Raw genomic sequence first — 23582 nt, forward strand, 5'->3', positions numbered from 1 at the left:
CAGAATAGTATCAATAACTGATACGACTATCATGTCACCTCTTACTAACCAACTTTCTATGAGTACTGATGGGGTCAAGAAAGGGTCAACTGTCGATTTAGTCGCCAAAAATCGCTAGGAAAACGGTCATAATCAAAGCATGATTATGATATGGGCGATGTGGCACGAAGTTTTGTTGATATCGCGTCACCTGTATAGTTATGCCTATGTGACACTGCCAATATCGGTCAAGGGCACAAATACAGTTGATGTGCCAGAACATTTTACTTAAATGCCGTCATCGATCAGGTGACCTCAAGGTAGGTGAATAATGTCTGTGCATCACAACTTAACACAAATATGTCTGTACTGTGACCTCTCAGACATTGGTAAAGTGTTATCAAGTTGACCACAGTCTACATTTTTGCGTTTCCACGGTTCATTGTTGATCACTAGAGTCCCTAGATATCTTAATGTAACAGGCCGTTCGGTACTTTGGTACTTGTGCCACTTCCAACATAAGAATATTACGAACTGATCTCAACTTCTGTATCTATATTTAAAGTCGCAATACTTGTCTGTAAACGTTAAAGTTTATAATAGAGTGCTTATTTGTGTCGAAAACATTATATCGGTTTTCGGAATTATTTCTATTGTTTAATGTTTCCTGCTGTGAAGATAACTTATATAAAGGAACCGTTTACAATAACAAACACTGACAGGGTAAGAGAGATATCAATATACACCCGTTTATGTTTATTGCTGTTTGTATTGAAATAGGGAGACAAGAAGTTAATGATTTACCCGTAATATGCATATGTTCGGTCACGAGACCTAATGAGTGACGCCATATTTGTTTCGACAGAGTGCCAGGACGTCGAGAAGGTACAGGCAATAACGAATTTGCTGATCTCCTGGCATTGTCTATGGCATCAGCATGGCTGCCAGCGATCGTAAGAATCCCCAGGTTAGCAGACTCCACGATTGTTTCGCACGATTTTACGTCTGTAGTATGTAACATGTAAAGAGTTCATTCAACTGTGCTACGTTACTCTAGTTTTGACGGGTATGCAATGTTACTCGGTAAAACTTATCACATTATACAATGAATCTGTCAGACTGGAAAGCTCAGCTGTATCTATTTCACGTGTATGACTATATCTTATTAGCATGGCTTTCTAAAAACCCATAGAACGAAAAACAACTTTGTCTAGTGCATTACAAGGTGCATGCACGCTCTTTTCTAACAAGAATGATCATCTCTATCCTGGACGTAAAAAGGTCACAGTTCGTGGTGGAAATTTTCAGCGTTTTTAGATAATGGCGTTCACGCATGCATTTAATCACGATCGTTTAATAACAATGTTTCAGTGAGGTAACAAAAGGTAAGAAACGTTATTAACCATAGTCCTCGCGGATCGGTATTCTCATAGAATTTAACCCTTTGCACCCTGACCCCTGGTGATTTATGATGTCATACGGACATTTTTTCCAGCCTGGGTCAAAGGGTTAAAATACGTTTAAAGCTACTCTACAAAAATACTACTAGGTATACAGCTGCACAAGTTGTACCCTTTACCTATCTCCATCTTGACACGTGCCAATAAAATAATGTAAGCAATGACAATATGGTACTTTGAATTCAAAGTGTTGCCCATTTCTTGGTTCATTACTTAGTATCATCTTATTAATCGTACAAACTTGTGTAATAAATCACAATCGTCAATTTACAGCACGCCGACAAGAAATCTAGAAACAAAGGCAAAGCTTGTGTTTTTCATTGTCCATTCTTATGGTTTAACGAGCTTTGGGTCAAAGATTAAGTCGATGACATTGTTGTACAGTCAGTATTTCTGTCAATACTTCTGAAATCAAGAAATATACCAATTCAAATATTTTACACTAACAATAGATCACACTATATGAAACAAATTATGAACATTAATCTATAGTGCATTTTCCTTGTTAAGGCTCTAATTGTTATTAGTTGAGTTATTAGATGAGTTCAATTAATGTTCAAAATCACAAGGAAGTGATCAAATGACCATCTTGTGTCAGCTTTGCTTTCCTTCGTACTGCTGTCCATGGCAATCAATGAAAACAAAAAACAAAAACAAAACAAAAACGAAGATGGGTATATGACACATATAAGCACCTAGTATTGCGCATCAGACAATATTCTGCATACCCGCCAATGTACTTGCTGTAGATGATGATGATACAACTCACTAAATTGTAGTATAAATGAACAAGCCCTGGGTTGGTACTGAAATCCATTTAAATCCACTTATATGTTTGTTTATCATCCTGCATGTAGTTTCTGAATCTGAGCTTAGCAGTGTATAATTAATTGTTTACCATTACAGAAATCTGATTATAGCAGGGTATAACTTATTGTTTACTATTACAGGATCTCATTGATGCAGCAGAGCGAGGTGATGTTGAGAGGGCTAAGTCTTTGATAGATGATGGATGTGATGTCAATGGTAGAGGTAACTTTTGGAGTTGGGTGAGTATTATGAACATCTGTTTCATGTTGTCAATATGTACAAAACTAATTCAGTGAAATCCCCAAACAAAGTATATAAGAAATATTTTGGTATGTTAAGGTCGATGTATCTCATACTGATCGCTAAAATAAAAAATAAAGTAAGTTAGGTGCACACGGAAGGGTCGAAATTACTCTGAATCTCGTGTATCACGATATCTGTAAGCGATCGCGGTCGGTACTCGGTTGCTCGAAGGGTGACCCGAACAAGTCATCACGAGTTATGTATATTTTCGGGCAATTCTTTGTGTGAAACGTTAGTTAACCTCCGACTGGAATCAACCACGGTCTGTGTTCATAGATATCTTCGTTATTGGAGAAATTAAAGTCCAACCTTTGTCGAAATCTTCCGATGTATTGCCTACTCAATGAACCGATCTCGGACACCCGTATCCTCTCAGGCCTAAAGCCTTTAGAAGATCGGGTGATAACGCTCACTTGCCAGTAAGGTGCGGAATTGTGTTTTATTGTTTTTAGAAGGTTTAGCGAGAAATTTAGAAGGCTAAATTAGAATTTTCTGAATCTAAATCTAAACTCCAGCTAAATTAGAAAGTTTAGAGCACTATTTAGATTTGGGCTAAATATGATATCGTGATTATTGGATATATCGCCGGAAAAAATTGGACTCCTCAGAGCCGATCTAAACTTCAGCTAAATTAGAAATTTTAGAACGCTATTTAGATCGGGCTAAATATCGTAATTATCGGATATATAGCCGGAAAAAAAAAGTTCTGATTCCTCAAGCCGATCTAAAGCAGCTAAATAGGAAGTTTAGACAGCTATTTAGACCGGGCTAAATATTGTAATTTAGCTGTGTTTAGCTGTGTTTATCGTGTTTACTATTGTAGCTCCCATTTGACAATACATGGAGTTTAGAACAGAACACGTCGAGAGACATAATTCCGCACCTAACTCCAATTGAATTGCACGGGCATTGCAAGACTGAGTTCGTTGATGAAGACAATGCAAGTAGAAAATCTAATTTGAAGGTTTTGGTTGGTATATAAACTCAGCCTGTTCAGGTGTTTCAAGGCTTCCAGGTCTGTGAGAGAGTTCAATAATACAAATTACCAGTCTAACAAACAAATAGCTATTCGTGAATATTAAGTAAGGTAAAGTAACTTGCTCCTTTTTAAATTTGATATATCTAAAAATTACTACTTATACAAAAGGTATCACGGCATTTTACAAAACTCTCAAACTGTTTGTTTAAGCTCTTAAGTTATATACAAATTACAGAGCTGCATTCATTTTGAATTTAGGAAAAAATAACTCTTATTTATGGTATACAATCATTTATAGAAGTGAGGGACTATACTACACAGAAAGATCCGTTGCTCGAGGAGGACGCTGCCTTCGCTTCCCTCCTCTTACGACTGGACGCGGTCTGTCACATGCGACGTGAAGATGAAAGAAATTTAGTCACTCCTATGATTGTTTCTTATCGCTACGATATAGGAAGTTTATGCAAATTGCTATTGAATATTTATTAGACTAAGCTCTCTCTGCATAATAGGTATGCTTGTCATGGCAACACTGTCAATCAATTACCATTGCGGTCATCACAAATTATAACATTGTAAATATAAACATTCACATACATTCACATGTGGTAGGAATTAGTTCAACCATAGAATTTTACTTGTTAAATTTTGTGAAGTTCATGGTTTCACTGCCTACTCTCCAACTGCAAGATGTGAGGAAACAATTGCACTTTGCATGAAGATAATATTTTTGCTTAAAGCCCGGGGCGAAATGGACCGGGATCCGGATTAATGCCAAGTTTCGGTGGGCGTTTTGGGGCACGGCTCTGCATAATGAGTCTGTTGGTAACGGTTGCTATCGTTCGCATTATCTGCGTAATCTGTTTGCTCTCAACTCACGCTCTGACTATAAGCTTAGGTACAGCCTTCGCAATACGCGAAAGAAAAAAGAAAGAAGGAAAAAATATCAATTTCCTAAAAACAGGAGCGTGTTGAGTTGATGTACTGAAGTTTTTGCTGAGTTGATTCACTGAAGTTCTGGGGTCATCGTTCGAGAATGATTCTGCTACTGACCGCCACATCTATACGGAATTGGCGCCGTACATAGTACGCGTAGTGGAAATAATCATCAAGAAAGTAATAAACATAAACATTAAAAATAATCCGAAGCTGGTAATTTCGTATGTTGAAATAACGAATTACCGATCTAAACATTGACTGAGAAACACGGTCAGGAAATGGTAGGAAACAGGTGAACGACGCGACGTCATGACCGATCGCTAAAATAGAAAAATAAGTTCACTACATCACGGAAGGATCGAGATTTCCATGAATCTCGCGTACCACGATATCTGTAAGCGATCGAGATCGGCTGCTGCTCGGTTGCTTTGTCCCCGGACAACTCATCACGATCACGAGTTATGTTTATTTTCGGAGCAATGGGATGAACCAGGACTGGGTTCATAGATATCTTCGTTATTGAAGAAATTGAAGTCCAACCTTTGTCGAAATCATACGATGTAGTGCCAACTCAATGAGCCGATCTCGGACACACGTATCAATAGGCCTAAGCCTTTCAAAGAAGATCGGGTGATGACGCGTCGACGCTCACTTGCTCACCTTGAACTGACATTGACAAATACTGTTTTGATGTCTTTACAAGCTTTGTTTAATTCTCATAACAGAAGTCCAAACGTTACTGGGGCAACCGGTATGTCAAAACCTTACCAACCCTCCGAACACGACATGTCATTGCCATGTGTGAGAACACGTGTACATGTACAAACCATACGGCCGTTTTCAGGGCTAGCATTTATATCAAAAGCGACTGTAGCATACCGGTACTTTCGGCCGTAGATTGGGGGGGGGGGGGGGGGGGGGGGGCTGTTTAAAAAAGTGGCTCTCTTTGACTGACTGTAATTAAATTGATCATGGAGGCTACCGCCATGCTTTAATATTTAGTTGTTTTCGATGTCATTGTAAACTATGGACTCTGCCTGCAGTTCTGTAAAATACAGTGTACGCACTTTTCGCAAGGATACATCGTACCGGTACTGACTCATCTCTTGCTAAGTCACGACCGAAATGGCTCACTTTCGCGATGTCATTGCATCATAAACGCTTGTTAGTAAAATAGTTTATGACTACCACGACGTTTTCCATCCTGTGTGCACGCCAATATACATGTAACTCTGAGCGTACACATGGTTTATTTACATCGTAATTATTCTCGTATGCACAGCAAATGTTTGACCAGTTTACACCTTTGCGCGTCACTGCATGATTGACAATTGTTTGAATCGCGGAACGACTGTTCCTTGGGGCCATTTCCTTTGTTACGAAAGCGATTTTTCCCCCAATCGTCGTAATTTTAAAAGGCTTTGTGAAACTTTGCGGATACCTGTATGGCCTACGTGTTTATGAAGCAGTCTATGTTTATGGTATGCCAATAATGTTTGTTTGAGAATTGCTTCGGCTGATTTTCACGGAGCGGTCTACCTTGCTGTTGCCAGTTGTCACTCAAGCGCCATTATGAATTTTCGATGAGTTAGGGGTCTTTATACCCCGCACCGGGGTTTAAATTCATTGAAGTGACGAAAGTTATGAATAAAAAAAGTATGAGAAGATACCTTACAGTCATACCATGTATGCATGCAAGAATAGCCATGCATGCACTCCACTAAAAATAGATACCCTGTGATCTGAATGAGACTGCTGCCCACTCCATGTTGTGAATATCTTGGTGTCTTCAATGCCATACACGTTAACACCATTCTATTCCTCGGTACCCATGTAATAAGTGCGGAAATAGATGAAATTTCCAACAAATGACACCCAAAATAGCGTCACATGCATGTATTTCAATGTTGTGTCGATTGTGATCGCAATGTGCGATGGTACATGTAGATGATAGCTGTATGTGTAGGCTAGATGAGAAGACTATTTGATGTAAAGCGTGCCACAGCAAGTGAGGCTACCCACAATACCCCTTGATTTGTTCACTTAGACATTTTTTGCTAAAGGCTTTTTTTTCAATTTTATCAGTTTCTTAACAAATTTTAACTTACAATTTAAGTTCAGGATTATTTGCTAAAACTATGTTCCAAAATTATTGATTATGTTTGAAATTCAAGAGTAAATTGAATGAAAAGTCGATGTTTGGAGGTGCTGAAAATTGCACAATTTTCAAGATAAAGTTTTCAGCTACTAAGATGGTCTCATCATACCACCTGTTAGGTGGACTGAGTTGTTCTGTGTACAGAAGAAATCTGCTTCAGTCCAGTGAGTGATCTCCGTGTGTACAGATCATGGAGACTTGTGGGTAGTCTCACTTACTGTGCGTGCGTTAATATTCGGAAGGTGTACACAACCATAACTTTTGATGAAAGAAAACAATAAAGAATGATAAAATAATGTAGAATTTAAGTTCAAGTGACTGAACTACACGTAAAACCAAACGTTATTGCAATAATTTTAATATACGGCCCCTAATGGAAGAGTCATTTTGACTTCATATCCGTCATAGCGGCAAAACCAGTCCAGATAGCTAGTACGCCACATTATGGCGACACGAAGGAGATGGATGTCCGTTTTGTGGAGTGGCCGTGATTCACATAAGCCATTTCATCTATCAAAGCATGGTCGAAATATTTTTTTTTTTTATTCAAAGAATTTCATTGATGACTACAACGAATTTTAAAGGTCTTTGTTTATGAATTCTGCACAGACGTACACTCACATATGCCACGTTCTCTATTTCGTTTGATACTGATTGATTTTCCAACTCGCCTAATTTACGCTAGTCCCGTCGGGCGAAATGGCACAACAATTACTTGCCCTGCGGTGAAATGCTATATCCTTGAGCTCGGGGCTAATTGACTTGGGTAGCTCCTATACATCTATGATTCGCTCACCCCAGGTCGAGGTGTGATACCGACAAAAAAGAGAACATCCTCTCCAGTACAGAAAATTTTAAGGGCCTGCCTTTATTCTGTGGTCAGCAAAATTCTAAGCTCTACGAAACACTTTCTCACTGCCTCGGTGTAACGTACAAGGAGAGCTATTTTTCACATCCGTTATTTAAAATACGTAAAATAACGATTGTTGCTTGGCAGAGTTGTTACCTCACCATGGATATAATACTGCGGGTAATCACAATGTTTGTGTGCCTGTTGTTGACATTACTAGAAAATAGGCGGAGTCCTATGATAATTTTTGATCATGCACTTCGCTTGCTCCATGCGAGTGACACAGACCTCAAAACTGCCAATAAATTTCTCGGTGAATCTGATTGGTAGCAACAAAGTTCTGTTGCCAAACAGAAATGTTACAGACCGCGTCTAGTTGTAGGCGGCGTAGAGAGCGCCCTCGAGCGACTGATCTTCAAGTCTAGTCAAAATTGAAATGGAGCAAAAACGTCTGCCGTATAGAGTCCCCCAGCTTAAATTCCACGTTCTCGATCTTCTGTGATACAATTTATTTATTACGTTTCACTTAGTATGGATGCACACCCGTATGCTTATAGTGGCGAGAATTAGATAATTTGATTTGATGTAGGGACTAAATGATGTACGAATTACATTTCCAATAATCATCTGCTCAGGGTGTACTGATAGTTGTACGATCAGTCGTGACACATATGATTCATTAGCATAAAAATGATCAACTTCAACATACACGTAAGAGTACGATTTAGCAGGGTCTAAATCATGGCTAGAGTTTATTTGTTTTCACGAGCAAGTCTGTATGGATAATGAATTTACAATGTCACTGTTGACAGTATCACTATACAGTATCACGTGAATATGCATGGAGTCGGTTGTTTGCTGTAAAATTAACGATTTCATATTTATAACAAATTTTTGAATAGTTTTATTTTAACTTTGATTCTTATGTTACAGTACTTTTGTATTTATTAAAAAAATAAAATAAGAATTGTCAAATACTCAATGTTTACTCAGACGATGACAAATATCGTAAATATCGATAAATTGAATTCTTTATCTGAACGGGACCCTCTGAGAAACATGACAAGTCTTGAAACCCTGTAAAGAATGACTTAAAGTTTCAAGTACAGGTCTAAAGTACAAAATATGTTGCGATGAAGAGATGTGAATTTTAATTCTTTTCATTTAACCTCACGGAAGACTTTCACCTGCATTTGATTGACTGATTGATGGTAAAGTCAGGATGTCATTCAGAGTGAATGACATTGCGAACAGTCCGTCCAAACATCATTATAGATTTTTTACTTATTTTCAATTTTCGAATCGTACATTCTGTTTCTACTCTACTTATGACAGACAAGATAACGCATTCTCTCGTAAAGTCCACTTCACATACATAAGTTGGGAAATACTATGTCTCAATTCTCATGCACGTATGTCTGTCTAAAACTATGATGCTTGAACGACCTGCAATTTTGAGAGAGTAAGTGGTTGACCGTCAATATTGTTAAAATGAAAATGTACTTTAGCTACATGAATTTCAGTGCAATTGTTATCCTATAGAGACATATAGAACAGAATAGCACACCAGAATAGAGCAACACGCATGAAACAAGGAGTAGCATATCATGAGGAATTTTCAAACAAAGAAGAATATTCAGCTTACAAACTGATATGAAGGTTTCAAAAGCCATTGTACCTAAAGGCTAGCAATCTGCCATTGTTAATACTACGGTTTGACCAAACGAATTGAGCTTTAAGCTAACCTTGACTTTGCAAATCAAAACTTTGAATTGTCTTCAATTCTGCTTTCTACTGGTGCTTGCAACGATATACAAGGATTTGTTCCTGCAACAATATTTTCTAATACTGATAATCGCTATCTAAAGGTGTTATGAAAGATGTAATGGGTTGTATCATCAATCCAAATGGATTATATATCCAAGTGATCAACGTCAACTTGGTATAATCGATGCAGTAGATTATCTTTAAGTTGATTCTGTATTGTTTGCCGAGGACAAAGCAAGAGTTTTGATAAATCAATGTGCCACCCGACGGCCAAATTTGCTCATCGATCGACTCAGAGCTACAATCGTTCGCAAACCTGAGAAAATCTGTATATGTGAAAATGATTCGACAATGACAGTTCACGAGCGGCTGAAATGGTCCGTGGTCACGTACAATTAGCAATATTAAAGAGAGTCGATTAACGTGCCGACAATTTACGTGTTTCGATTTCAAATTTTCTGAATGTCCATTACTCGATCGGACACTTTCATGTTAATTAGTGCTTTGTAAAATGATTTGGTCAACATTTTGTCAAAAAACCTGCCTGTGAATGCTAGTCTGACTGGAGTAATTCGAATAAGGTCACTTGAGTTCACATGTTAAGTGGTTGCTCGGCAACATAAAAACCGTGCGTGACTACAGTTGATGTACGTGATTGTGAATCAAGATACCCGGATGTTCAGACAGCCAGTCAATATTCACCCGTTATCAGCAATAGCTTCCATCGTCATATCTAAACCGGTAGTGTATCCTCGCGGCTTCTCCGCAAATGGCGTATATTCGATAAAGAAATGAAACGAAAGTCGTTTGCAAGTAAAGAAGCACATCTGCTTCCATTCAGAAGTTTTGTTTGTCCATGCAAGGCCAAAAATGCAGGTCACTCTTTAACTGAAACATTACGTCTAAATTTATCTTTACCACGTTTTCGCATTTATGTCTTATCTTGTTTCCCGCGGCCTAAGATATGTCGTCGAATAATAAGCATCAATTACGCCAATGGTGTCCATGGAAATCGAAGAGACTTTTGGGTTTAAAACCTCGAAAAAATGGAAAATAATCAAAAGCAAACGTAGACGAGCTGTTACAAAATTCGTGAAAGAAAGCTCGTCTTGTAGAACTAAGTTGTGATTATGATCTCATCACATAAGTATCCATATACACATCGGTATATAGCACAATAGACTAAGTGCTGTAGGATTATTCGTTACCGGCGTCATACATTGTATCAAACGCAATCGACGGCTTGGAGAGCGGCCGTTAGATTACAGGTGAAAATCGGATGCTCATTTACAACAATAGCTGGAAAATAAAAATTTAGCAACATTATCAGCACTCCAGTCGAGTCATACGGACGGTTCAATGTCTGCGGATGTTGAACTTGGCGATATACCAAACTGCTAAATCTCAACCTAAGTTCAACTGTATAAATAAGTGCAGTATGATTTTCGCAAAGCGACAAAGAAGGCAAAAATTTGAAATCATTCGACAAACAACGATAAATTTCCTTCATCTCATAAAATTCCTTAAATTATAGATTCGAATCGAACCGGCAGCGTAGTACTGTAGCCAAAACATCAGCTGTCAGATATAGCTGTAGCCTGAACTCTGCAGAGCCGCGCTATGGATGTATGTAGTTGACTAGGACAACAGAACAGAGTCAAGTTACAAAATTTGGAGGTATCCGCGGATGAGAGATGTGTGTCACTGCAAACATCAAAATTTGTAAGACATAAACACTGATCATCGGGATCGAGATTGACGAGTTGACACCAGCGTTGACGTACTTAGTCTGGGTCAGAGTCTGGTGGATGTCATCGAATTAAACTGTTCGGGCTCGCCAAGATCGTATGTTAGAGATAGTTTTAAAGCTACGACACCTTCTAGAGTAATAACTACTGTTTCGATCTTGCTGTTGTCTTCCTTCATTAATGCATTTTAAATATTCTTAATTACTCTGCAGTTACGCTGAAGCCCCCTCCCTTCTCAGCCGACGCGACGACAGACTTCCTTTGGCGTCGAGACAGCGCGAGAAAATGATGGACAAGTTCACGTGACGCGAATCCTCATATCTGATTGGCTAAAGTGGCATTCAGTTTATCAAAGTATCCAGTAAACATTTGCATATCTCCAGGTCGATGGGTCGTTTTACTCATAAAAGAAATAATCCGGGGAAATAAAACCAAATCGCGACAATATTGTTGTATTCGTCGACTGCAATTTTAACCTATCGACATCATCGCAAATTAAGAAGACTGTTCCTGTGATAAATATATAATCCCTGGACAAGTGTTTTTTTTGTTTGTTTGTTTTTTGTTTTTGTTTATTTTTTGTTTGCTTGTTTGTTTTTTCTCGGAGTCGCATAACTTCTCGCCTTAGACTCGAAGTTGTACGGCCCGCGAAAAACACTCGCATAGGATTATGACAAACAGAGAAAAATTTCATCAGTTTATATATTTACGGTAAGGCCAAAAAAAAATTGTGTTTCCGGTAACCCGACCTACCCTAGTTCAAACCCCCCGACCTAAACTTTTTTTTGGACCTTGAAAACAAATCCCGCGAGATTGGCTGGGAAAAGTTTTAAATCACGCGTGATTTCATGACGTCATTAAACAACAATAGCGACTGCTTGTGCAAGCGTGTTTTCCGTAACATGTGAGAATGCGATCACGTTCTAAAAAAAATGTAAAAAGTGTGAAAGAGGCTCCCCACCTAACTATCCAAAATGTTTTTGTGTCGAGTTTGTGTTTGATTCCTTTCAAAAATGTGTTCCTACATTCTTATCCGATTGTTTGTGTTAATGAAAATGTTTGTTTCGCCTCGGATATTTGTAGGGAAGTTTGGATTACTGTGTACGGTAATGTTTTGTTTGTGTGAGGAAAGCTTATGGCGAGACGCAGCCGGATCTATGGTGTTACAAAGTTGATAGAGTGGCCCTTTGACGCTTGCGTTTCGAAACCCGAGTGTGGTTTCACATCAGTCGCAATGTAGATTCTTTCCTTAGTTTGTGTTTGTGAAAATTTATTTTAATGTATTTTGGTGGTCTTACTCTTCCAATAGCGAGGCAAGAATATCAATGTTTGGGTCTCGTTGTGAGTCCGTTTGGTGGTCTGGTTTGTTTTTTTTGTTTCTTTACTTCTGTAAATTTTGTTTTGACTAGTGTGTCTTTTAGGTTTTTGTTTCTCTTGTAAGCAATGATTGGTGATTCTGGGAATAGATTCCTTAGTGTTGAGTCCTTCTCCAGTTCAGCCCAATGTTTCAAAAGATTGTTTTTATGTAAGGGCTGTATGTTGTACTGAAGATAAGTTTGTTTGTTGCTTCTTTACGTGTATTTGTACAGTTTGTTAGTGTATTACGAATACTGTGTTACTGTTTCTATTCGTGATTTCATTGTCTTGTATTCTCTGTTGAGTAGTTTGTTTCTAAAGAAAGCGCTTTTTTTAGTAAAGTCGTCATTGTTGTAGTTACAAGTGCGAGCGTATCTAAGGATTTCACCTTTGATAAAGCCATTAAATGTTGCTGTCGGGTGACACGATTCTCTATGTAGAAATTGGAATGTGTCTGTTGGTTTAGTATGTGTTTTGATGTCGAGGATATTTTCTTTGTGGTATCTTGCACCTTTGAAAACTACTACATCTAGGAATGTAATTTCTTGTGTTGAGTTTTCGTATGAAAACTTAAACGTTGGGTGCATTGTGTTGATTTTTTGAATGAAGTTAGTGAGTTCGGTTTGTGTTCCCAGAAAGATTGCAAAGACATCATCTCTGAATCTTTTCCAGGAGTGAATGTTTCCGTGGGTGGTTTTTTGATGCCGTAATTTGTTTGAAGCGAGGTTGTCACTGACTAGCCGAATCGCTTCGTCGTGAATTGTGTTTGTGTACATCGACACCACGTCGAGTGTTACAAGAAATGCATGTTGGGGGACATTTGTTTTTTCTATTTCTTGTATGAAGTTTGTTGTGTCTTTTATATATGACGGTTGTTGCTGGACCAGTGGTTTTATGAAGTAATCCAGGAATTCCGAAATTCTGTTAGTGGGACTGGAGCAGCCACTAATTATTGGTCCCCTGCAAGCGTTGAGTTTTCAGGCGGCGGTTAGTGAATTTTAGGCAATAAGTACCACTGCGGGACCGGATTTTTATGTTTTTTTTTTGGATACTTAAAAGTATCATGGTCGATGTGTTTGTTCTCGTACATTTGTTTAATAGTTCGTGTACTTTGTTTACTGTTTGTTCCGTGTCGTCACTGTCTAGTTGTGTATAATACTGAGTGTTGCGTGATTGTCTTTCGCATTCGTGTATGTAATCTTTTGTGTTGACAATGACGATGCCTCGACCCTTGTCGAAGGATATTAAAATTTTCCCATTTTCGTTTTTTGCAGAGAAAAAAAATTACCAAAAAAAATTTTCCTACCTACCTACCCTATATCTGAAGAGCATGTCACAGGAAACACACATTTTTTTTGGCCTAACAATATTTTACACAAGCATCTCCGAAATTACGTCAGAGTTTAGATCCAAACGTTTTTGTCTCTTTATGCTGAGCACTGTCGAAATCGATATCAATTTATTTATGAGGAAGTAAAATTTCATTCTGTAAACTGGTATAGAACGCAGAAAAAAATATATGAACCAGAGAAATATTTAAGAAAATTTCAAAGTTGCTTTAATGGGACCCATGTGCAGCAGCTCGAAATGTTTATTGTCATGTAACGTTCAGGTAGAATGTAACTGTACGGAGCAATTTACAAAAATAAAGCTATTATGTAGCTTATATTCATGTCATAGCTGTCTATGGTTAGCACACCTATTCACCATGCTTCACATCCTAGTATGAAACGCTGTTTCACAGGCGTTTTCGCATGATGTTTCAACTTGACAACGCAGAATCACAATGAATTCGACCTTCAGAGCAAATACGGATCACATTAGACTCTCTCACAGCCCCTCGCCGGCCAATATGGACCATACTAGCGCCCCTCAGCAGTTGAGCCGAGCGAAACTCGGCTCAGCGAGCCGGAGAAGCTGCCAAGTTCCTCTACGCTGTTACCCGGCTGGCTGGGTGAGCCTCGCTTGCCATCATTCCAGCTTTTGGCCATACAATTTTTGGCGTGGGCACTATCCGGTCTAGGCCCCGAGAACCGGATAGTGCCCACGTCTATGAATATTCAGCGTGAACGAGGGCGATAAAACTACAAAGAATGCTTCGGATAAGGCTGGCAGGAACGCAAACAAATTATCCCCACTCTATCCCAAATTCTACACTTGGCTCTTCTAAGTATTTCTCTGCACTCCCACCTGGTCAGTCCACAACGACTGGATTTTCGGTAGTTCAGAACGGCGACACCAAACGATGTTTCCATTGTCCAATGAGTTGAAATGGATACTAGCGAACTATTAAAAGTGCATGTCATGTTGTAAAATAACAAAGTCACCACTTTTGGTTGAAAATGAAATGCGTTGCGACACACGATAATTTCGAGTATTTACATGTAAGCCCCACAGTCCCTCAAACAACGGCCATAAGCTGAGCTTACACACGGTCCCTCCACAAGGACCGTGATTGAAGTATAATTTTGATATGCTGACTTATTCACAGACAAACAGAAAAAATTATGCTTACATGCGGCTAGCCCGTGTAACGCCGGGAACACACGGAGGCTGTACGCAACTCACGGCTAACATTGCCGGCCAACTTCAAGAATCATGTCTCAATTTTCTCCATTCTCCTCCAATAAACCCGAGAACAATTTTACTGACAATTACAAACTAGTCATGTTATGAGGGACTGTGTATACACTAAAGTTTTCGATTTCATAAACCAGAATTCAGATCTCTCCGTTCAAGTGATGAAGTTTCTCTTAAATTCAACCAACAAGACTCAAATTATGATGATCGTTCTTTCTCATATGTCGCTGTAGCAGCAGCCATAGCTCTCGTCCGTTGCGACGGAAAAACTCTTTTTCCGTCACACAACTCGGAGTTTTCCCGTTGCAATCCAAATTCGACCGGGAAAACGAGAGCTTCGACTGCACAGCTGAATGCTGCTGCTTCCTTGTGGAATAGACTTTCTAGTCATATTCGTTCAGCATTAAGTACTGAAGTTTTAATATCTTGACTAAAGACCTGCTTCTTTGAGAAAGCATATAGTCATGCGACACTGTGTAAACCGCCAGTGAAAATTTTCTTTATGCTTAGCTTTGTCTATAGAAAACTTAGGTGATTGTGCTCAGCTCACGTCTGAACATAGCGTTTAGGACTCGATAAACAAAATGTTACACTTGGTGGGGGTGTTCGTGATAAGTGGAACGGCGTTTCTGTCCTATCACTGGCCATGCTTGGGTTAGGCGCCAAATTAAAACTCATTGTTATCAGTTAGTACATATTGACACACACACCCACTAACTCATTAAGCTGGCAAAGCTCTTGCAGAAATTTGTATGGCAAAAAGCTGTCATGATGAAGACCGTTGAGGCGCGTCACAATATGATTGAGGACAGAGCTGCGTAGCGGACGAAGGGGCTATGAGAGAGTCTACGATCACATATGAAAAAAACTTACAATTTGAATAAATGGGAAAAGAAATTAAATCTATGACAGAGAGGACGTTACTAAGCTTAAGTTGTAACTCTCATGGTATTTTGTAAATAAAGTCACCAACTTCAATTCTACCGGCATGTTTGTTTTCAACAACGTTGGCGTGGTACATCCGATGTCTGGTGGGGACTGAACTGTGGACGACTATTGATCACAAAATCAGGTTTGAGTAATTCCTAGTTAAACACTTAAACGAATAGAGTTCTGGCATGATATCATCATGAAGTCACCAGTTCAATGGATTACCATACATTCATAGCTATTTTGACATGCGTCGGGAAAAAATGAATATGTCGGAACTTTTAAAATATCAGAATGGCTAGGTGCCACTTTGGCGAGTTGTGCAACAGGTTGTAAAACTGCCTCCCACATAACACATCTCCCACAACAATCTCTGTATGTCTCTTATTATACTCCATACCAATATTACTCCATATCACTCCATCCTGTTGACGTTTACCGTCGAATATCAGCCGTGATATTTTAACATGTCGAGATATGAATAACAAACATCATCAATTTTGGATTGTTGCCGAACTACAATAGGAATTTGATTGTAAAAGAAGTTTAAAAAATGATTGCCGCTCTCCGTCTACGATGCGTCGTTGCCGACACAATAGTTTGAAAGGCTTAGCGACTGGAGAGAAATTACTGGTGACCATGTTTATGGAGGGGGTCACCACTTTTGTGCGCAAGCATTTTGAAGAGTTATAAAATTTTACACATGCCTTTCGGGGAGGTGACCTTTTTGGCGCAACTATAAAAGGGTAAGATGTGATCTATATTATTACATAATTTACTTGCACGAAGCGCGCGCGTACAACCGGTATATGCACTAGCGGTGCAATATCTATAGAATTATGCCATTTTTCTATGTTAATGAGTATTCACCAATTTTGACCCGGAACAATTTTTGTTTGTACACACAAAATTTGTCGTCCTCAAGATTTCATTACAACTTGGTTCTATGCTAGTTATCGTAAAAAGATATCTTTACCGATAAGAAACTACGATAAAGAAAATTGCATGTAATAATCGTAGTGTGAGGATGATTTTTATAATCTAGAAGAGCAGTTTGTCGTCAGCAAAGCAAAACATTGACAACAGGCGACGTCGGCACAGCCACTGTTACCTGTAGTTCGATACACGGCCGCCATCATGCATCGAAACACACGTAACCGTGGGCGCAGCGAGCCAGTTAAACAGTTAACATTTTCAGAGACGTTTTTGTCAGTCAATCTCTCACCGGACATTCCCTGTTTACAATCCTTAAGAATATTTAGAATGTCATTTTTGCGTGCAGTTTACTCTGTGCTTGTGTGTCCTACACGCTATTGATAACAGTGAGCTCTTGTGTGCCACGGTGAACACTGAAATTTGATCGTTCGACAAGTTACGTTTGCCGTATCTTACTCTTAAAATTCCCGTAAAAATCTTTGAACTGTTATTTGTATCGATCATTTAGAAGAATTTCAAGCTCAAAATGTGAAAAAATTGAAGGCGTTCCACTGACAAGGTTCTCTTCGTTTAACTATCTTTAGCATGTTGCTACGTATGTGTGAGCGATCGCAAGCAGAGTTCGAGCTCCCCGACGTTCCCCCGACATCATCCGTGATAAATAAGTAAACAATAGTTTAACCAATCAAAATAGAGGGTGTGGCGGCGTTGACCAATGAAAAGTGAAAGCTGATTCGATGCCTCATTACAGTGATGTCAATATTATATAACTCCGCAGGGTCGAGCTGAAGCTTTGACACACAAGTAGTACGCACTACTAATCGACGATTCCTTCGATTGATGATGCAAATAAAAGATAGAACAAATGTAATAATAACAGAATCCATTTACCTGTGAGTGCAAGCGCGCCGTGCTAGCGGTATTTCCACGAGTGCTGCTGTGTATTCGGCGGCGATCCTTCCACGAGCGAGGCGTTTGAAAGGACTGTCGAATACTCCGCAGCAATAGTATATTATTACATAATAATAGTACATGGCAGTCTATCAGGCAAACTTTTAACACTTCCTCCACAATACAAGTTATAATTGTATATTTATATACGTTTGATAAATGTGAAGTGTTAGGCAAATTATGCAAGTGTGTCCATTAAAATATTGATTCAATTATCGTCCCGATGAAAAAGTCTTTGAGTAAAAACTAAAGTCGGGTAAAGTATCTTAGTAACAGCTGTACTGTTTCCCCTTCTATTTGATTCATATGAGTTAGCAATACTATTATGTTAGGATGTTATGCGGGTCATTTTTTGTATTTGACCAATGAGATTAATAAACAACTTGAAAAACTGACACATACGTAACGAGAAGACTTTCTAAAAATGATGTAAACAAATACCGTCAAGGTATACAACAAAGCTATGAGACTCTTTTGTACAATCAGTGTCGTTTCTTCGCCATTGTCAGTTCTCAATGAATGACTTTCTTTGAAACACGGAATTCCCCTCCTATGTATTATTCCGAGCGCTGGTATCAAAAACACTTAACAATGGAGACGACAGGCTTGTATGTAGGCAGAACAAAAGCTGTAATGAGTCAATGAATTAGATAAACGGTATAAATTTAAAACTCTTTAATCTCTTAATTAATTGTAACTTTAATTGATGGGTACGCGAAAAGGTATTTGTCCAAGGAAAGAGCTACCATACCACCTCTCACAACCTTAGAGGAATTTCTAGCCTATTACACAGACGTAGTAAACGAATGTTATCGACCTCGTTGGACCCGCAGTACCATGTTACGGACGATAAAATTCTCAAGCATAGACGAACAACTAGTTTCAAAGATATTGAACATGCCGACCGATTATAACAGATACACGGACAAACAGACACAATAAACAATGATTAAGCGACTTTTTCGATACATACCAACCTAAGGCTTACAAAGTATAGATATTAATACATATATGACCAATGTACTCAATAACAACTTTAAATTGCGTCGTCATTATGGACCATCCAAAGCTCATTGTTTTGTTTTGTTCGTATTTTTTTTGTAAAATGACAACTATGAATCAATTACTGACGTTTCTAGTTTTTATTTCTTATTTGATTTGTCACTTTAAATATCAGTATGCAAGCTGTGTGTTTTGTTAATTTCCCATCACAATGAAAGCATACTTCTTGCTTACTGTGACTTTTAATTTCACTATTTCTGTCAGTTTATACCTGTTACCATGCCGACATGATTTAGTTCTTATTGGTGAATTGCAATTTTAACATTGTTTACATTTTTGTAGAGCAATTCCACAGCATTGCATGTGGCTTCTAGAGAAGGTCATGCAGACGTCGCTGAAGTGCTGATTAAACATGGTGCAGATGTCAATGCTAAAAATAACGTAAGTAAATGTAACTTGGTTGCCGATGTTGATATCGGAATCATAATGCTTGAACAATTTCACGTATCTCTCTTCTACTTAAACCTTACAGTCACTAAATCGTATAATGCTGTGACATTTTATTGTGTCCTGGTCACACAATCCCGCTGCAATACTTAAAATGTAACAGAGCAAATTATGCTAAGATGGCCGACGTCTGTTCGCAAAGAGAGTGATCCACCGCGTCGATTTATTCAATTATTAATCATTTTGCACGATGACCGATAATAGTACATCATTATTTTCAAATTTGTATTTGGTCCTATCGGTTGGTTAGCAATTTAATTCATTTATTCTACAACCATATCTTTCGTTTCGAAAAAATATTCCTTAAAATATTTAAGTGTCGGGTATCTTCAACGCTTATCTTCATGGACGGCATGATATGAGAGGGAGAGAGAGAGAGAGAGAGAGAGAGAGAGAGAGAGAGAGAGAGAGAGAGAGAGAGAGAGAGAGAGAGAGAGAGAGAGAGAGAGAGAGAGAGAGAGAGAGAGAGAGAGAGAGAGAGAGGGGGGGTTTGAAAAATCCAAATTTGGAATGTTTGATAGCGGATTATTTACTGCCTATGGCTTGAATTGCTCTTTATATTAACAATACATTGGTTAATCGATTTTCGTGTAAAGGTATTGCCGCTTTCAAATACTTCTGTCTGACACTACTTCATGGTATTATTGTCGGCTGTTAGGCCTCACTGATGAACGCACCCATGCAGCACATCAGCCTGGTTTATGTCTCAATACAGCATAGTACAAAAGAACCAATCGCGTACCGTATAGTTATGTAACAAGGGTTAAAACTTATGTGTGTACGCATTGAATCGCTTCCTCAACTGGGCGTGCATTTGTTGATTTTTATCCTGAGGTCACGATCGGACCTGACAAATCCATCGATCGAGCGCGACTGTTGGGAACCCGGAGATGAGTTAGCCTGATGGCCGATCTGCGACGTTCTCTCGTAGGAAAATTCAGTGTTCGCGGTCGAAATTCTGGCAATGCGTTTCACGTACGCAGAGGCTTAGCAAAAATGCGTATCGTCGTCACCTTAATGCGTAATGGCCACTTCCGTATTCAACCGTGAGCAAAATTTGTAATTAATTTTTTGACACTTGTAATAAATGTTTACGATAACGAGGATATTTTTAATAGTAACATGATATGTTAATTTACCGGTGTTCATACTGAACAGAGAAACAAATTTGAATTGAATTAAAAATAAAAATACGAAACTGATCAAAATCACAGTGTGCAACGTGGTATTCTGAGGCACTGTGACCATAGAGGTAAGCGTCTCTCGCTCATGCTGTAGCTAACACTGTAACAGTGGTAAGAATTCATACCGGTAATCATAAAAATGTGCCTCTAGAATTTAATGGAATTTCTGTTAGCACGCGAAGCAAAGATTCCTTGTTCGGTCAATAGGAAATTCTGCAACTAGTGGTCCTGCCATTGTAAGGAGTATCAGATCACCTGCATGATCGTTACCTAGTCGATTACGTTGTGCTGTGAGTACGCGGTTTTGGCAACTGATTCCCCGTTCAGAGGGCACGGACGAAACCGGAATCACCAGAGATGCAGGCTAACAATCGGAACATTGGAAACAGCTCTCCGTATTCGTTTATCAGAAAACGACAAGATTCACTGAAATCGGGTCGTCCATTGGCACGCAAAGTCAGTTTTATTTGCGTAAACCCTGCTTGCAAATCGGGCCCATGTATCGGGGCGACCATTGGCATGCCATCTTCAACGCGATTAGCACCAAAATGGGCAATCAGTATCGCCAGAGACTCTGTGCCATAATCACGGATCTCAACATCAAGATATGGATATTTGCTTGCATTTAGAACTTTATCAAGGCACGTTAGTAAATCAGTACATTCACTGGGAAATCGTGCTCGCAGTCGTTCGATGAGATACGTTATGAAGTCACGCCTGACATTTGCATAACCTTCGATATGATTGGCAGCTACGTGAGTTAGAGAATGACCATGATAGGCCTATATATTACTTTCAATTTCCCTCGTCAGCTTGCTCTCATGTTCGCCTAGACTGTCTGGTTCTAATAATAGCTGTAGAGACGCGATAGTTGATTGGACCATTGGTTCGATAGTAGCCAAGTTGACATCTTCTCGTTGGAATACAAGATTGCAACGGTCCATGATTGGCAGTACGTCCATCAGCAAATGCTTGATGGCCAGGAACGAGTATTGTTTGATCTGCTTTAAGAGACCGCCAGCAACTGCGTTGTCACGTTGTGCTGCTTCTTCGTCGAATTCCATGACAAGCGCTGGCCAGTTGTCGTAAATTCCTTTGACGGCTCGACCGAAAGACAGCCATCGCACTGAGCAAGGCTCTTTTAAACTCAGGACATCTTCGCTTTCGAGAATTTTATTTAGGTCTCGTAATATATAATATCTTGTGGCAGAATACTTGAAAAGTTGAAAATGTTACTCACGGTCTTTTTTATACTCCGTAACTTTCTTGACACCGCGACTGGCATTGGCTGCTGCAAGTGTCAGCCGGTGTGCGGCACAATGGACACGGGTAAGATATACGTTCTGATGTTTCAATCGTACGCCGACACTGTTATGTCTACCCGTCATGACGGGAGCCCGATCTGAGCCGAGATTCAATTCACATGATCACCGATTACTGATAAAATTTTGTCAGCTACTGTTTGGGCTGACCCTTTACAACAGTGTTGTTCCCAATAAATTTTGTACGTGGTTTTCCATAATCAACGATTTTCAGAAACATGATCAGCTTCTTATGAATGGTGACATTGACTGTTTCGTCACTTAGTATGCCAACAAACGACGAATCGGATATTTTCTGAGAAATTTCTTCTCGTACTGTGTCAGCTAATGCTCTCTGCATGGCTTTAACACTGTCGTGGTGCGTGTAAGTCTCTGTTTTCAAGTATTCGCATCCGTTTTCACGTTGCAGTTCAATCAACGACACGAATTTTCGGTCTGGTATCTCCCTTTTGGGGACCGAGCACAATTAACGGCGGGGGGGGGGGGGGACTAAAAAAATGAGTGTTTTGGGGTGGGCCATGAAAATAGCAGGGAAGGTAAGGGGTAGGCCACCAATTTTTTTACACCATGACAGACAGAAGATATTTTTCAGCATTTGTGTTCCTTGTTGAAGCTGGAGTTCCTTGTTAAACTTCTTGTAGCATGATGAAATACCAAGTCTTAAACCTCACAATGCAGTTGTTATGTGTAAAATGAGCAATATTATTATTGAAAATTGACTTCATTTGTCAACAATAATAATGGTTGGTAATGATACAGAGGCTAGGTTGAAACTGGTTTTTTCATCATGATATAGGAAGAACTAGAATATGTAGTGGACACACAAGAAACAAATCACAATACTGAAAAGAAGCTGTAGGTGTTACAAGTAGTAAAGCTTGAACATGTGTTTTTTTGTTTTATATATTTATTTGTTTATTATTTATTTCAAGAATGCAAGAATGTTGTTTTCACTAAAGCAAATAATAAAAGTTTTAAGGATTATATATATATGTATGTGTGTAAAACTTTGTACCTATGTAATCTTTCTTTTTGGGGGGAGGGGGGAGGCACAAAAAATTGTTGCCGGTGATGGTGGGCCACTAAAATTTTGCTGGTGTTAATGGGGGCTGTAAAAAATATATGCATCACATATTTTCTCTTCCAGCCCCGCCCCCTGCCGTTAATTGTGCTCGTTCCCTTAGCCATGTAATAGACCGTACGAAGGACTGCTCGCTGTTTTTCCTTAGTTTCGGAAAGCCCTTTACTAGAAAAAATCACGCATTAAATCCTGCGATGATCGCGCCACAGCAGCATCACGATGATCATCGGTCTTCATATGACGCTTTATCACCGATTTTTGTGAGTCTTGAGACCCACGAGTAAACGCGTTCCTCTTATTTGCTTTCTCACAAAGCATACAGAAGAGCAAAATTCGTTTTTTTGTCATTTTCGATAACCTGAACTTGTGAGCGAAGCCAAGGATACTCGATGCTCCAACTGCTTTGAAACTCAGTGTGACTTTCTCCCGTGCCGGGTTGCTTGTGCTTCCGCTTCACTGCTGTCAACGTTGAACTTGATGTCACTGAGGACACGGTAGCGGTGCACGTGGTAGACTCTGAAGTAGTCGTGGCTGGCATGTCAGCCCTTTTAGTGCTTGAACTTGTACAAGATTCATCTTGCGATGCTTCCCATATTTTTTTGCTCGAAGCACTAAAGTTAAAAGATAGCAACGAGGATAGCTTTGACATGATCTATGACCTATGGTGGCAACAGTTACAGGTAGCTGAGCTGCCTCTCAGCATGCACGCTGTTGTTTCAGTGATATGATAAGTGTTGTTG

General features: G+C 39.2%; 1 protein-coding gene across 1 annotated transcript in view; it reads left to right on the top strand.

Moving 5' to 3' along the window:
- The first annotated feature begins 818 nt into the window (after positions 1-818).
- Positions 819-23582, top strand: part of LOC139124735 (26S proteasome non-ATPase regulatory subunit 10-like) — a 70235-nt gene continuing 47471 nt past the window's right edge. The window contains exons 1-3 of the mRNA XM_070690849.1: positions 819-946; positions 2390-2488; positions 19091-19189. Coding sequence (XP_070546950.1) covers positions 917-946; positions 2390-2488; positions 19091-19189 — 228 coding nt within the window. The 5' untranslated portion in view covers positions 819-916. The remainder of the gene's footprint in view (positions 947-2389; positions 2489-19090; positions 19190-23582) is intronic.

The sequence above is a fragment of the Ptychodera flava genome, assembly GCF_041260155.1.
Source record: "Ptychodera flava strain L36383 chromosome 23 unlocalized genomic scaffold, AS_Pfla_20210202 Scaffold_24__1_contigs__length_23054250_pilon, whole genome shotgun sequence".
Classification (NCBI taxonomy): Eukaryota; Metazoa; Hemichordata; class Enteropneusta; family Ptychoderidae; genus Ptychodera; species Ptychodera flava.